This window comes from Neovison vison, chromosome 10 (assembly GCF_020171115.1).
Source record: "Neovison vison isolate M4711 chromosome 10, ASM_NN_V1, whole genome shotgun sequence".
NCBI lineage: Eukaryota > Metazoa > Chordata > Mammalia > Carnivora > Mustelidae > Neogale > Neogale vison.
Genome location: NC_058100.1, coordinates 4,041,088 through 4,056,304, shown reverse-complemented (window position 1 = coordinate 4,056,304; position 15,217 = coordinate 4,041,088). Strand labels below are relative to the sequence as shown.

At 58.8% G+C, this 15,217-nt stretch overlaps 2 protein-coding genes across 3 annotated transcripts in view; both read right to left on the bottom strand.

Moving 5' to 3' along the window:
• Positions 1-5,554: 5,554 nt before the first annotated feature.
• ACKR1 (atypical chemokine receptor 1 (Duffy blood group)) lies at positions 5,555-8,793 on the bottom strand. The gene is made up of 2 exons (XM_044266657.1): positions 6,979-8,793; positions 5,555-6,576 (listed from the first exon to the last, which is right to left on the bottom strand). Exons 1-2 carry the CDS (start codon positions 7,000-7,002, stop codon positions 5,605-5,607), a joined length of 996 nt encoding a protein of 331 aa, XP_044122592.1. The 5' UTR covers positions 7,003-8,793; the 3' UTR covers positions 5,555-5,604.
• Positions 8,794-9,685: 892 nt separating this feature from the next.
• CADM3 (cell adhesion molecule 3) overlaps positions 9,686-15,217 on the bottom strand; it is a 28,951-nt gene continuing 23,419 nt past the window's right edge. For both annotated transcript variants that reach the window (XM_044266656.1, XM_044266655.1), the window contains exons 6-9: positions 15,020-15,110; positions 14,432-14,601; positions 11,842-11,967; positions 9,686-10,732 (exon numbers count right to left, since the gene is read on the bottom strand). In XM_044266656.1, the coding sequence (XP_044122591.1) occupies positions 10,614-10,732; positions 11,842-11,967; positions 14,432-14,601; positions 15,020-15,110 (506 nt within the window). In that variant the 3' untranslated portion in view covers positions 9,686-10,613. The remainder of the gene's footprint in view (positions 10,733-11,841; positions 11,968-14,431; positions 14,602-15,019; positions 15,111-15,217) is intronic.

Below are 15,217 nucleotides of genomic sequence, written 5' to 3'. Positions count from 1 at the left end.
GCAGGCAAAGAGAGAGGAGGAAGCAGGCTCCCTGCAGAGCAGAGAGCCCGATGCGGGCCTCGATCCCAGGACCCTGGGATCACTACCTGAGCCGAAAGCAGAGGCTTTAACCCACTGAGCCACCCAGGCGCCCAACTTTCTTGTAGCTTCTTGCATCTTCTCTGTGTCTGTACAGAAAGAATGTTCCCGGCCACCCCAGGGAGGCAGGACCACCCGCTCATGCAGGGCTTTGTGATTGGCTAAGGGTCTGTGGGTGTGAAATAGAAGCCAGGACGGGGACTGAGCCATCAAGGTGACCAAGGATCTTGCGGGGTGTCCATGTGTCCTGGGACCCAAATTCGTGAAAGGTTATTAAGGAGAGAGCTGAGAAGTCCTGAGAACCTAAGAAGGAGGAGGACAGGGAGGGACCAGGTGGGTTCAGGGAGATGTCGATGTCTAGAATTGTGTCTGGGTTCTTTTTGTGTCTTCTGGGACCTCTCCCAGTGTGCTGACTTTAGGAGTCACTCAGTACATCCTTTAAATGAAATGTGTTACATACCCCTAATTGCCTTAAAGGGTTAACTTGACCTAGGGCCCAGCACCGCAGAGAGAATGAATCGGCCACGGTGCGTGGGGATGGGTTCCAGAAGGCTGGAGAAGGAGCCGGAGCCCAGAGGTCTGGAGGGGGCAGTGGCAATGGGCAGTGGGGGCCAAGGCTGAGCTGGAACTGAAGCGGAGGAGAAGGAAGGATAAAAAACCAGCAGCAGGGAGGCCAGAGCATCGCGTAGGTCCATGCAGAGTGTGGGCTCCCTCCCTGAGTGTGATCAAATCTGAGAAGGCTGCTGGACTCCAAATTGGATTCTGAGCCACTAGAAGACTGTCTCCGTGAACTCGGGACGTCCCTGGGGACTCACTTTCCCTCAAGTAAAGATGAAGAGTGACAAGCCTTCCAGCTCCCCCGCCTCCTCCCCCCCCCCCCCAGAGCTGTACTGTCCCAGAGGAAAGTGAGCCTCGCTCCTTCGACCTGGGCTTGGGGCCTGTGGAGAGTCCAGAGTCCCCTGGCTGCCGCTGGCCCTCGTGGACACAGAAAACAGGTTCTAAGGCCAGAAATCTTTTATTTTTTTTTCTTCTGAGACGTTATTTGAATTCAAGTTCGTTCACACAGAGTGTGGTGCTGGTTTCAGGAGCAGAATTCAGTGATTCATCACTTACGTACAAGTGCCCCCCTCGATGGCCATCCCCCACTTACCCCATCCGCCCACTCTCCTCCATCCACCCAGGCCAGAAATCTGGTGCTGATGGTCCTCCAGTCTCTTCAGCCCATGGATGATTTAGGGCTGGGAGAGATGCCCTGGAGGCCTTCGGGAGGAGGAGCGCCATGTCCTGACCTTTGTTCTGGGGGAATCCTGTGCTTACTTAGTCCTCAGTCCCAGGGGCCTGTACGCCCTCCAGGTTGGAGCACCACACTTTATCTGTATGAAGTTAATTAATTCACATATTTAGCACCTACTTCCTGAGCTCTGACTTCTAGTCACAAAAGAGAAAATTTCCCACATTCCTGACACTTGTTGTTTTGGGGGTGGGGGGTGCAGAGGAGCAAGAAACTGGCCACAAACAATGAAGAAAGGAGACAATTTCAGAGTGAGATACACACCATGCTGGAAACATCCCGGTGAGCTGGTGGAGAGTAACAGGGCCGGGTAGGTGGGGGCTCTCTCTCATTGGATGTCAGGAAAGGTGAGTCTTGGGAGAGGTGATATTTGCATTCAGATCTGGAGGATGAGAAGGAGCCAGTCACAGAAAATGCACAGGGAAGAGCGTTCCTGGCAGAAGGGATGCCAAGTGCAAAGCCCAGAGTAGAAACGGGACTTGCCCATTCAGAGAACAGAAAGTACTTTAGGTCCCTGGGCCTCAAGCTTCCTGAGCAAGGGGGCGATGAAGCCACTGTCTGATCACGGAAATTCCTGTGTTGAGTTTAACTCCAAGGGCTGTGGGGAAGAATTCCATGCCAAATTGTGGGTGTAATATTCTATTTTCCTAAAAAGAGATTCATCACTTTCACTGGATTTTCCAAGAGACCTAGGCTTTCCCCTTCCCCAAGCATTAGTAATACCCGACTTTGAGGGAGAAAAGCAGTCTCAGGTCCTTCAGAAAGAGGCCGTTTGCAGCCATAGACAGTGTATCATTCTTCCAGAACCTAGGGAATGACGCCGGAAAAAGGTTCAAACCATTAGCCTGGAGGGGGACAAAGCTGGGACTTGGAACATCATCTGGGAATCTTGGGAGTAGGCGACTTTCAGTGCTCCCAAAATGTGGTACAAGGAAAAGCAGAGAGACTTGGCAGTGTTGGGTAGATGGGGTTCTAATGCTGAAAACCTGGTTCCCAAACACCTGGACCGTGAATTAGGCACATCTGAGGAAATGCAAGGACTTCTTCCTCTCGTTTATACAACTGTGTCTCAAAGATGTCCTAAATCTAAGTGTAACATCAAGATGGCTGAAATCCCCTACAGCTGTGCCCCCCCCCAATTCCCCTGAACCAGTTTTTCAAGGGGCTTTCTGGAGATCCTGCAACCAACCAGTAGTCACAGGGGAGGAGAAAGCTGACGCCCACCTCTGCTGAACTCATTTCTCAATCAGGCCCGTCCCCTGGCCCACGTCCCACCTGCCCAAATCACCCAGAAGATGTGCGGATTCGATCTGGAAGGACTTGGACTTGTTAATTAACCTAAACAGTCACATTCGTCTACAAGGTGCATTATTGTTAATTAAAGCTGCGATTCTCCTTGTGCCCAGACGGCGGGCTGCTCTTGTCAGAATAATTAGACAGCATACGATGGTTTTCATGCAAATCCCTGGCAATTAGAGCTGGCGATGAATTGGATTTGAAATCCCAGCGAAGTTCTCAATCAGAATTCCCCAGAGGGCCACCTCTGGGGGAAGATGATGATGGGGCTGTGGGGTTAGGACATGGGAGTGGGAAAAAGGGTGTGAGCACAGGTATCTGTTTCCTACAACCTCTGGGAGGGGCCCCGGGCCTGGAATAAATGACCTGTGGGTGTCACTGTGATCTTCCGTCTTCCCCCAAAGGAATAAGTCTCGCTCCAGGAGTGCAGGTGGACTTTCCCCAGAGCCTAGCGAGCGCCCCATGCCGGCCTGCCGCTGCTCTTCTCTGTGGGAAAGAGTTGTTCCCCTCGCCCGGAGGCCCCCTAACTCAGACACAGGGAACGTCCCTGCCAACCCTAAGATGAAATTCTGAAGGGTTCTCAGGAAACAGGAGCTGGGTTCCTGAGGGGTTGTTGGAAAGATGCCAGGTTCGGACCAGTTTTGGGGAAGCTGGTGGCAGGTGGTGGGTGGGTTAGTGGCTTGGGGTGACAGCCTGGGTTCGGGAGGACCCCACGAAAGCCTTGAAGAAACAACCGAGTTTGGGATGAGACTCACAGAAGAAGCATCGCAGTGCAGGAGACCGTTCAGGAAAGGGTCGCGGGGAAGGACTGGGGTAAAGCGGCAGGGCAGGGGTGGGATGGGCGGGAGATAAGTGTGGGGAGGCCCTCCCCAGACCTCCCTCCCCAGCCTCGCGGACCTCTTATCAGCCGCGGGCTTGTGCCTCGTCCTTGGCTTGGTGAGGGATGTGATAGGGGCTCTCTGGGCTTCTTTCCAGCGAGATCCTGCAGGCGCAGTTTATGTCTCCCGGGCTGGGGTCGCCGGGGCTGGGGCCGGGCCGGGTTACACAGCGCCCCGGAGGCCGGAGGCCAGGGTACAGCCCGCTGAGCATCAGGTTGACCCTGGAAAGGTTGGGACGGAGACCACCCTGCGCTTCCCCTCAGCTAGGTCAGCCTCTTAGGCAGGGCCCTGAGCGGGGGTGGGGGCGTCCGGTGTCGTTGGAGGAGGGGGTTGTGGGGGGATGTCAGGTAGGATGGAGAGGGGGAGGGGCTGGCGGGTTCCGAGAAGTCCTCTCTGGAAAGCGGCTGAGAGAGAAATCCCTGTGCCGCCTTCGAGAACTGTGGTTGGAGGCCTTAGCATAATTTAGGTTTGTAAATTCTCTCTTTTTTCTTCATTTTCCTTCTCTCTTTCCTGTCTCAGAAGGAACGCCTCCTGTAGCTTCTCGGGCCCTAAGTCCCGCCTTTCGATTTAGGATGCACCAATCAGCCGCTACCCTGACGGTTGCTAAGAGACGGGCGGGGGGGATTCGGAGGCTTGGTCACGCACCCACCCGGGAAAATTCCCGAGGATGCTCTGGCTCGGGCCTGGGCCTCTCCTGCGCTCTCGCAGTGGTCTCCAAGCCCAGAGCCGAGCAGAGCCGGTGCAGGGGAAGCCAGGCTAGAGCACATCTTTACAACACGGGAAGGCCGTGTCGGGATTCAGACAGAGGGAAGGTTCCCTTCAAGTCTCCCCAGCTTTCGCTTGGGTTGGAGGCATCTTGGGGGCGTGGCCTCTTGGGCAGAGGGCGAGTTTGTGGGTGGCAGCCGAAGTTCTTGCCCTTACGGAGAGGGCTTATCCACTGTCCTTCCAACCACTACCCAGACTTGGAGAAAAACCCTCCAGGACTATGACTATGGGCAGGGCATGAGGCTGTGGTGTGAAAGGTAGAAGGAAAGACCCGTTTCAGGAGCTGAAAGGGGGAAAAGGGGGAAAAATCCAGAGGATTCTAAGCAGAAGACCAGTCAGATCAGGCCCCTCCCCTCAAAGTGCCTCAACCCCCTTGACTTCTTGGTTTTTAGTTCCCTGTATGCATCCCACACAAACACACAGAGAAGGCTCGGCATAGAAGCCAGGGGAAAGAAAACCCATTTGGGTAAGGGAGTGAGTCATTAATCCTGATTCCACATTCGGAAAACAAGGATAGAAGGAGGAGCCCAGAGGAGGGAGGGTCTGAGAGAGGGCACACAGGTGTGTGGTGCGGACAGCGATGGAGAGGCAGCCCCACGTGGACCGGTGCTATTTCGTGCTTGCACCCAGCAAGGATGTAGGTTCCAACAGATGGAGACACACAGATGCACACACTTACACACACACGCACACACACACACACACAGGGATTAGTGTCCTGCAGAGAAACAAACCTCGGGGAGATGATTCCTAAGAAGTGGCTTTTGGAATTATCTTGATATGTTCCCTGGACAAAGTGAGGCCCCCTGGGATGCTTCTCTGCCTGATCTCTAAGCAAAGCCAACAGCTGTCGGGGAGACGGTAGTCCGAGAGGAAGGCTGGACAAGTCAGACGGCGGGGGGGGGGGCATGCTCTCGGCTCTTCTCTCTTCTCTGGTTTTCGCTCTCCAGTTTTTAGTCCTGTTTCATTTGCTTTCCCGAGCAGTTTCTGTTCCTCCTTCATCTCTTCTGGTTTCTCAGGCGCCCTGCTCCCCTCATACTCAGGCGAATCTCCTCCCCTTTGAGACGGCGATAACCTCATACCTCTGGAGAACATCTCTGCACCCTGAGGAAGTTTGTATGTCATTCACTTTCTCCCCAGGCCGGCTAGAGAAACAGACGCCAGCAGCGCGGTCTGGCCTGAAACGCCTTTCTCTCCATTCTCCTTCCTCTCCTCTACGTCCCCGGATAAAATAAGAAACCAGAGCTTCATTAAAGCAGCGTAGACTTTAATTCAGGTGGACAGGCGGGAAGAGAGCTAGGACTTTCCTCTCTGGGTGTCCAGATGAGAAGGCCGTCTCAGAGGCAGGGGCAGGGGGGGAGGGGCGGCGCGTGCGGTCTGGTGGTAGGACAGGGCCAGGAGCAGGGGTGTGGCCACACAGTGCAGAATGGCCAGGGCCTCCGCCAGGTGCTGTAGCAAGTCCAGAGCCTGCTGGGCCAGACATGTCCACAGGACCAAGGCCTTGGACCTCACGAGGAAGTCCAAGCCCACAGCTACCCCATGAGGCCACCAGAACACAAACCAGGCCCACAGGACATTGGCCCAGGGACACTGCCCCCTGCCCCGTATTTTCATTATTGCCTTGGCTCCCAGCAAACCCAGCGGCAGCAAGGTGAAGATGGCGCAGCAGGCAATGGCATGCGACAGTGGCAGAACCCAGTGGCTCTTGCTGAATGTCAGGGAGCAGAATCCATGAGAAGTGTCACTGGCCAGGGTGACCGGCAGCCCCAGCAGGACAGCCATTCCCCAGAGTCCCACACCAAGCCTCAGGGTGAGGTTGGGGACATAACCTGTGTCCATTTTGGGGCCCAGGCAGGCATGGCACCCTATCAGCAGAGCCTGGGCAAAGGCTGAGCCGTACCAGACCATGTGGGCCAGGTGGCACAGAGGGGTGCCCTGGAGCCCTTTAAGCCCTGGAGCCAGGAAGGGCACCGCAATGCTGAAGAGAGTGCTGCCCACGGCCAGCTGTACTAGGAAAGGCCGTTCGGGGCACACCTGCCAGTGGAAGAGAGGTCTGAGGAGGGCGAAGAGGACGGCTCCCCCGGCCAGGATGCCCAGGATGCTGGTCAGGATGAAGAAGGGCAAGGAGGAGTCGTCCAACAGGCTGCAGGAGCGGCAGGGGGCAGCGGCGTCCACGTTGCTGTAGCTATAGTTCAGGCCATAGGAATCATTAAAGTCATCCCAAATATCATCTTCAAAGGTGAACTTAGTAGAGTCCTCATTCGCCACCTGGAGGACAGCCCCAGAGGGGACAGTCAGATCATCTGTTTACCCCACTCCAGAGTCCCTGGGAATAAAGGGAGCGGGAGGGGGAGATGGAGCGGAGGCCAGCCTGGAGGAGGGGATGCAGTGGGGACAGCAAGAAAGGATGGCACAGGAGCCTCGGAGCCTGGGAGGAAGAGCAGGGGACGGGAACGGACAGGCTGCGAGAGCCGGACAAGGTCAGGGTCAGGGCGCCAGGGACTTGGATGGATGAGGGACCCCGGAGACCAGAGTAAGAAGGAGGAGAAGGAAACAGAGGGAAGGGTAAGAGACGAGGGGAGAAGGAAAGAGGTGCAAAGGCCCTGGGGCAGACAGAAAGAGGTGGTGGGGGAAAGAGATGGGGGGCTGTGGGCCCAACCCCACACTCACCTGGTGCTGCAGACAGTTCCCCATGGCGCTGCTGGGCTAAGGGCAGGCAGAGAGAAGGGCTGGGAACGTCCCGTGGGTGGCTGCGGCTCCAAGATAAGTGCCAGGGGCTAATGAAGGCCATCAGTTCTGGGCAGGGCCAGGGGATAGGCCGTGGGGGGGAGCCGGGCATTCAGGAAGCCTTCGCCCCACACCCATGGCCTCCTCAAGCTCAGGCCCAGAAGGGGCAATCGCCCGGGGCTTCCTGTTTTGAGGTTGGATTTCACTGGTGGGGACCTGCACTCAGGAAAGGAAAAAGATGGCCGGCAGATAGCGGGTGTTTTCCCGAAGGTGGAAAGGGGGGCTGAGAAGCCAGGGGGGTTTCCAGCGGGGATGGAGTCTTCGAGCACCAGGAAGGAAGAGGGGCCAGGGGTGACTTGTGAGACAGAGATAAGAAACCTGCTGGGAAGGCCGAGGGAAGGGGCAGCTGATGACTCTCACCGCGTCTCCACCCCCTTGAACTGGATCCAAAGAAAGACAGCTCCAGGGGGACATTCGAGGGAGGGGTTGTGAGTGGTGCCTGAGGTCGGACCGGCCCCCGTGGATAGCCCTGTGCTGCGCATGCCGTCTCTGTGTGTGTCGTGTGTCGCGAGCACACAGCCGAGGGCTGGGCGGTAGGTGGGTGTTGGGTGCTTCAGCGTGAGGGCAGGAAGGGCTGGGGGCCAGCGGTCAAGGCTGTGCGAGGAAGCTGCTTCAGGGAGCCGCTGGGCGTTGGTCTAGCCACCTACGGGCGCCGCAGACGCATTCTCCATACCAAGCGTGACGCGCTGTCTGACGAGTTAAAGCAGGCTCTGGGGGACAATGGGGCAGCACATTCTACAATGGGACTGTCGCCCATGGGGCGCTCTCGATCATATTTGTGTTGGGGGACAGAAAGGCTCCGAACGGCCTCACTGGCGGGCCTCTGGGTGATGTGTGCGGTTCCTTACGGGGGGGGGGGGCTTCTGTTTCTCTCCGGCTGGCAGAGTGAAAGCATTTACTCTGCACCTGCAGGCCCCAGAACCCACACCTCTGCCCGGCAGCCTCACCCCTCCAGGGCTTCTGCACCGTCTCTGCTCTTTCCCTGCCTTTCCTTGGGTGGGGAAACAGCAGGGACTTTGGGTAGGGTGAGTCACGGGGTCTCAGGAGCTGGTTAGGGGACACTATCTCATTCCAGGAAAGCCTGGGGTGTTTCAACTCAATCTCACCAGGAAGCCCTTTTGCATTCAGGTAGGGGTGCATGGAGTCAGATAGGGGAGCCGAGACACAAAGGTGGGTGCCTTACAGGGATCGCCAACCCCTTTCTTCCCAGGATGACGGCTCTGGTTTCAGGTTCAACGTGAGCGTGAGCGCGGCTAGACAGTAGCCCTGGGGAGGGTCTGTCCTGCTGTGGGGCCAGCGGCATCTCTGCGGTCACTGTGTCCTTCTCCGGGACCCGGTGGGGGGCGGCGGGGAGCAGGCAGACACCCCTCCCCAACCACGCGAGAAATCAAGGACCCTGCGGGACGGGGTGAACAGCCTGCTCTCCCTTGGAGAGCTCTGCTGTCTCCGCGCAGGGATGCCCTTGGGAGAGGGGGCCACCCCTGGGGGGGGTCCAGGCGCAGGGGACACCAGCAGAAACCCCCTCACGCGCACACACCCCGCCTGGAGCAAGAGCCGCAAGAAGGAGGCAGCCGGACGACACGGATAATCCAGATATATTGAGGGTGGCCCCTCGGAGATTAGCACAGGAGAGTTAGAAAGATTATAAAGATACACGACCCCCTCCCTGCTCCCCTCCCCCACCCACAGACAGACACACACAGCACAACAGCCCCGCCCCCCCGCCCCCGTACAAATATGGCTTCTGTGTAATATGGACAGAGTGGTTCAGCTCAAAGAGGAAAGGTCATTTTCCCAAAAGCGGGTGCTGGGAGACAGGGAGCCGACAGGCCTGGGGCCCTAGGCTGCCTGGCTGCTGTGAGGGGGGAGGCCCTGGCTGGGGGTGGGGGGTGGTGCCCGCTGCCCAAGGGCCCTAACCAGCGGCTGGAAGAATCCCGAGGATATTACCTGATCTGAGGGGGGTGGACAGGCCTGCCGGCTGCAGCAGGGAAGACGCGCTGGAGGGAGTGAGTGGGGCCCCGCCGGACAGGGAGGGCCAGCGACCTCATCTCCACAGCGGCAGGGCAGGAAGACAGAAAATCAAAAGCGGGGGTGGAGATGGGAAGGAGACAGAGGTTCTCTCCGGCCCTCGCCACCCGGGGTCAGACTATGGGGGGGAAGAAGGGACAGTGGTCCTTCCAGGGTCAGTGCCGGGGAGAGGCCTGAGGGGTGCATAGCAAAGGCTGTGGCCCTGACTCTGTGGCTCTGGGAAGGGAAACTGAGGCAGGGTTTGAATGCTCTGTTTTCGGGACAGATGAGATGGACAACTGAGCAAAACACACCTTGGGACTGTTTCTCCATGACAGATGGGCACCGAGGGCAACCTGGGACACACGGGGACGGAGCCACAGCCCAGGTGAGGTGCACAGCCCGACTCAGAGCCCGCCCTGCCTGAAGCCCCCCTTTGCAAAGCGTCCCGCAGCCCCCACGCGCCTGGGCGCTCCCTCCGCCCTTCCTCCACACGCGTGCACACACACAGGTGCACACACACGAGAACCACACGCTCACGGAGCTCACATCACTCCCCTCGTTTGGGCAGGACACAGCTCAGTGCACTGAAGCTCCTTTTAGTATTTTTGTTGTTATGTCTGCCTGGCTGCTGAGGGAGCGGGAAGGGGCAGGGCAGGCCGAACAAGACGGGAGCAGCGGTTGCCGTGCGACAGTCAGGGCTCGGGTCAGAGCCAGGGGCCCGGAGCAGCGCCTCTCCCACAGCTGCTAGAGCGCTCGCCCCTGGGGCCGGGCTTCACGCGACATCGGGTGCGAGGGGTACGGGCCCCTCTCTGCCAGCCTCCCCCTGCAGAACTACCCCTTCCTGGCAGGGACCTGTGTCCTTCCCATGTGGGAGCCCTGCGTCCCTGCATAGCTGCCTTCCACCTGCTGGCTCATACCTCCTAGGGAACCCCATTCACCCCTTTCCTGTCATGGAGGAGGAGGGGTGACTGGGCGGCCCGCTTCCCTGTCTGTAACTTGAGGTGCGTGACTAGCAGAGGAAAAGCCCCCCCCCAGCCCCTCCAGGTTCTGCTCACCCCTTCCGCATTCCCCCAGGAGGCTATGAAGCGAGGAGGATGGAGAGCTGCGGGGAGGGCCCCCACACCAGCCCCCTTGGCTCCCTATCCTTACCCCTCCGCCTTCGCTCTCCTCCTACACTCCAGGGTTTTGCTTTCCTCACCCAGGGCCCCTGGCCCTCCAGCCTGGAGACGGATTTGATTTGGGATTGTTATAAAAATAATAATAACCCAAACGCAGAGAAGCCACGGAAAGGGCTGAGGGTAACCCTCCCTCCCCCCCGCCCTCCTCCCTCCCCATTCCAAACCGAGTACAAAACCGCACCCAAAGCAGACATTCTGTACAGGGGGGTGGGGGGGGCTGGGGAGCAAGCGGGAGGGGCGGCCCTGGGGTCGCTCTGTACAAGTCCAGGTTGGTGATGGCCCCAGCAGTCCCCGTGGGGCCCCTGGGGTGCAGGGGGTGTCCGGGCGCCTCTAGATGAAATATTCCTTCTTGTCATCCCCGCCCGACTGCCCGCCTTCTGCGTTGATGATGGCCGTGTCTGCATCTGGGGCGTCATCAGAGCCTTTGGCCTCGTGTGTCAGGTAGGTTCCTGCAGAGACCGAGAGACCCCTCCCGTCAGTTGCAGGAGCAGTTTCCACTCCTCCAAAGCCCACCCCCAACCCCTGCCCTGCCGGCGCCCTGCCCCCCCCCCCGCCCCTGCAACATTTCTCCGGCCTGGAGTTCTCTACCTCCCCACCTGAGCCAGTTTGCATCCTGCTGCCAACACCCATCACCCGACCACACCCATGGACAGCGACTGAATGCTGCCCTTAACTAGAATCTCATTCATAAAACAAGAAAAAAACCTGCGTGTACATCTATGCATGTGTGCATGCGTGTATGCATGTGTGTACGTGTGTGTGGGTGTATGCATGCGCCTATGCACCCGCAAGTCTGCACGAGTGTGCCTGTGCACAGCTGGGTGTGCACGCATGCGTGTGCACATGTGTGGGTACGTGCGTGCGGGTGTGTATGAGCGTACAGGTGTGTGCCAATAGGTGCGTGTATATCTGTGTGTACCTGTGGGTACGTGTGCGTGGGTGTGTGTGCACCTGTACGTGTAGTACCGGCATGGACCTCTGTGCACGTGTGCTCCCGTCTGTGTATGTGTGTGCACATATGTGCCTCCATGTGTGTGCACACATGCACACCCTAGGTGGGGACAGGGAAACTGCAGGTCAGCCGTGAACAGGTAGCTGAGGTCTGGGTCAGCCGTGCAGCGGGGCTGCTGGCTGGAGTAGCACAGAGGGGAAAGTCCGAGGAGTGGGCAGGCGTGGAAACGGGAGAGGAGCAGAGATGCTGTGGGATGGAAGGATGGAGAGCTGAGAAAGGAAGCCAGTGCAGAGAGATGGGACCGGCAGAGTCCGCAGGTCTCCTCTCAGAGGAGGAGACCCTGGGGGCAGAGCGGCAGGGCGGGGGCCGGGGGGGGGGGGCTGCGGCGCGGACTGAGATGGAGGGTCCGTTTGACTTGGAGAATCACCAAGTGATGGGGCTCTGCTGCGGGGTGTGGTGCTCAGTCATCACAGGGCTGGCCGTCTTCTTTCTTCCTCTCGCCCTCCAAGGGCCAGTGGAGTCCCCAGAGGAGGTCGGGCAGCCAGCTCCCTGCTGCCTCCCTACCCGCCCCCCCCCGCCCCGCCCCGGCTCCCCACTGCCTCTGACCTTTGTGCCTGATCAAGTAGTGGCCCAGGAAGATGAGCAGAATCAGCAGCAGGAAGACGATGAACGCCACGATCCCGCCGATGATGGCGTGGTAGGTGCTGGAGGACGAGGGTACCGGGCTGGGGTCTGCGGGGGGGAGCGCACAGTCAGACCTGGAAGAGCCTTGTCTGAGCGCATCTCTGGCCCGGCCGTGGGCCGTCTGACACGGCACAGGACGTGGGCTGACATCCGCTGAGTGGACCGGATCGAACAGCAAAGGGGACATGCCTGGTTTTGCACCCTTCTTTCTTACCCCTCGTCTGGAATGCAGTAATTCTCCTTAAAAATTGTGTATTCGTGAATACGTTGACAGATCTGCTCACGCTCAACCCTTTCAGCTGTGTTTCTGGCGCGGAAGCTCTGGTCAAATTCATCCCGTTAACGCCCATGTCGTCTCTTGTTCTTGCTCTTGCTTTTACTTTCGGGGGGTCAGACTGGTCCTTCTCTCTCTCTCTCCTGACTGCTTGCCCTTCAGAGCTGGCCTCTCTAGGGGGCCCCCAGCCTATTCCTCGTTGCCCCAAGCCCAGACAGTGAGACACCGATGAAGCTGCGAAGGGGAGTTCTGACGGCGCCTCCAGAAGGCCGTGCACTGAGGTCACCGTGTGAAGAGCCGTTCTGGGGTCCAGCTACATCGCAGCCCTCCAGCATGCCTCCACCGGGAGGCCTCGGACTCCAGCGTCACATCCCAGCCTCCAGAGGCTGGTGGGAAAGGCAAGGACTTTCTTCATGGATGCCCCTCCCCCACCCACACCCTGAGCTTCTTCCCATGATGGTCAATGTCTCCGCCATCTCCCTTCCACGGCAGCATCTACGGCAGGGTGGGGGAGGGGGTAGATCCTCAGAGTGCACACTGGGCCAGGCACGACGAGGACGGCACCAGCCTCGTCCAAGTCCCAAATACCCGAGGAGACAGCGCCCAGGCCCGGGACCCAGTTCTGATGGGTCCAAAATTACATGAGCCCTAGGTGTACCTGTCCCACCCACGGGAAGGCCACTGTTTCCCTACAGAGTCAGCTTGAGTCTTGATGCCTCACCGACTCCTTATATATTTTGTCTTTCCTGCCTCACGTCTCCTCGAGCTTGACTGGGCCAGCTTTTTCGTTCCTTGACTGTCTACGCCTAATTGGAAAAGAAAACATTTATGTTCTGATTTTTTATGCTCTGCTGGGGAGGGAGAGAGAGGTTGGGCCTAGGGGCTCCATGATACGGTGGGGTGGGTGTGAAGGTGTCGAGTGGGAAGGAGCAGAGGGACGTCGCCCCTTTCTCCCAGGCAGTAGGTGCACACAGTCTCACATTAAAAGAAATCATCATCATCATCATCATCCTGGATAGTTGTTCCAGAGGCTATGGAAAGGGAAATCCCTCAGAAAAACAGAGCTTCCCATGGCCAAAATGACCTCTGGGGTCTTCAGTTGCAGATCCCTGTCTCTGCTGGAACTCCCTGTTTTCCCTTCCCTGTTGGTAGGGTCAGGGCTGCTCGGGAGGGAGTCCCGGGGAAGGAGCTGCAGAGCCTCCTCCCACCACCGGGTGTCAGCACTGGTCGCGGTCACAGTGAGACGGGACCATGGGGGAGGGGCCGGCGGGACACCAACCACCAACCGCAGGGGCCAGGACTCTCTCTCACCGCCCTGGCAGTCACCCTCAGAATCGGCCGGGGGAGCTCGGGGGGCTGACGCTGGTCCTCGCCGCTGGCATCCTACGCCAGCGTTGTCTGTGGTGCTGAGGCAGCTCCCACGTGCTGCGTTCTGACCCTGGCGTCAGAATCACCCCATCTGCACAAACACCCCGGTCCCGGTCCCCAGGTCTCAGGTCTCTTATCTGTCACCTCACTGACTGAACGGGCATTTCCGGTAAGGGAGCCTCTAGTGTTCCCCCGACAATGCATTTCCCCTATTCTGAGCTTGTAAGGTTTTCTGACAGGACCCGCTGCCACTAGGATCTTCAAAAGTTCTGCCCGCTCTCCAATAAGGGGACCTCTGTGCCAGCCTGTCACTGCTCCTGAGGTTCTGTGGTCACAGCTGTGGGAAGAATTTCAGAGAAGAAGCATCGCTGGTGTCTCTGGGAGATAAGGCATCGGGGAAAGTGGCCAGTGTCTCAGCATCCTACCAACGGGCGTCTGTGTTCTGCCTGAACCCACCCTACCCTGTCTGCAGCCAGGAAGTGGCGGGGACACCACGGGTCCCCTGCTGGTCACCAGGATAGCAGCCTTGACGCAGGCCCCTGGAGAGGGGAACCCCCACACCGGCCCTGGCGAGACTCTGGGGCCTCTCCACACAGAGGCAGTAGTTGTTGCTGCCCGGGGAGAGGAGGGGTAGGAGGATGGCGTCAGGGGCACCACTAGGGCTCACCGGAGCCCGCCATTCTGCGGGCGGCTTCCGTCTTGCACATTCCAGAGCAGACCTAGAACCCGGGCTCCACACTCCCACGGCCGGCCCTCTTGCCCTCCAGGCACAGCGAGGGCTGCTCTCAGGAGAGGAAGTCGCAGAGCGTGGGGTGGGCAGACAGGCGAGGAGGATGCCCGGGGAGGGCCGGGGGGGCCGGGAGGGCTCACCGTTCACGTTGAGCGTGTAGTACGCCTTGTAGCTGCCCATGTTGCTGGTGGCCGTGCAGCCGTACGTCCCGCTGTCACTCTTGTTGAGGAAGGGGAAGATGAGGGCGCTCTCCTGGGTCATCTTCAGCGGAGGCACACTGCCTTCCTTCTCCCACAGGTACTGCTGGGGGCTGTAGAGGCAGAGGAATCACACGTGTTTGGGAGCGAGCAGGGCAGGGGGCTAAAAGGAACAACAAAAAAATATCTGGGCGGAGGAAGTCAATGACGGTTTGACCCAGGCTCAGGGGCTATAGGGGCCCCAGGCACAAGCTGCTGAAGGGACGGGTGACCCTTCGGGATTTGACCCCAGGATGAGGGAGGTTTCCTAACTCGTGTCTGGCTGTGTCTTGGTGGTTCCCATGGGGACCTCGGGGGCAGCCGGGGAGGGCCCCTCTTCTGCTGCTTTGCAGGAGATGCCGTCCAGGGATGGACGGTGAAGGGCAGGGTCAGGGAAAGCGAAAGGCTGAGAACAGGGGGAGATGGGGAGACTGTAAGGGGAGATGGGGTCTGAGGTGTGGAGGTGTCAGGCCCGGAAGCAGATCTTCTTACACGGGATTGCCACGCCCCTCACAGTGGAGCAGCAGCTTCTGGCCCTCGCGAGGGTGCGGGGGGTCTGGCCTAATCTTCGCCGTGGGTGTGTCTGTGGAGAAGGAAATGATGTCAGTGCACCGTTGCCACACCGTCCAGGAGAAGACCAAGGACCACAGTCCTCCATCACCCCGTTGTGCATTAAGGCTTCGACTCCTA

What these genes read in the sequence shown, in the direction of transcription:
- ACKR1 (XM_044266657.1), bottom strand. Translation starts at nt 7,002, where the DNA reads ATGGGGAACTGTCTGCAGCACCAG. An exon ending in GGAACTGTCTGCAGCACCAG is followed by an intron (nt 6,577 to 6,978) that starts GTGAGTGTGGGG and finishes GCTGTCCTCCAG; the next exon opens with GTGGCGAATGAGGACTCTAC.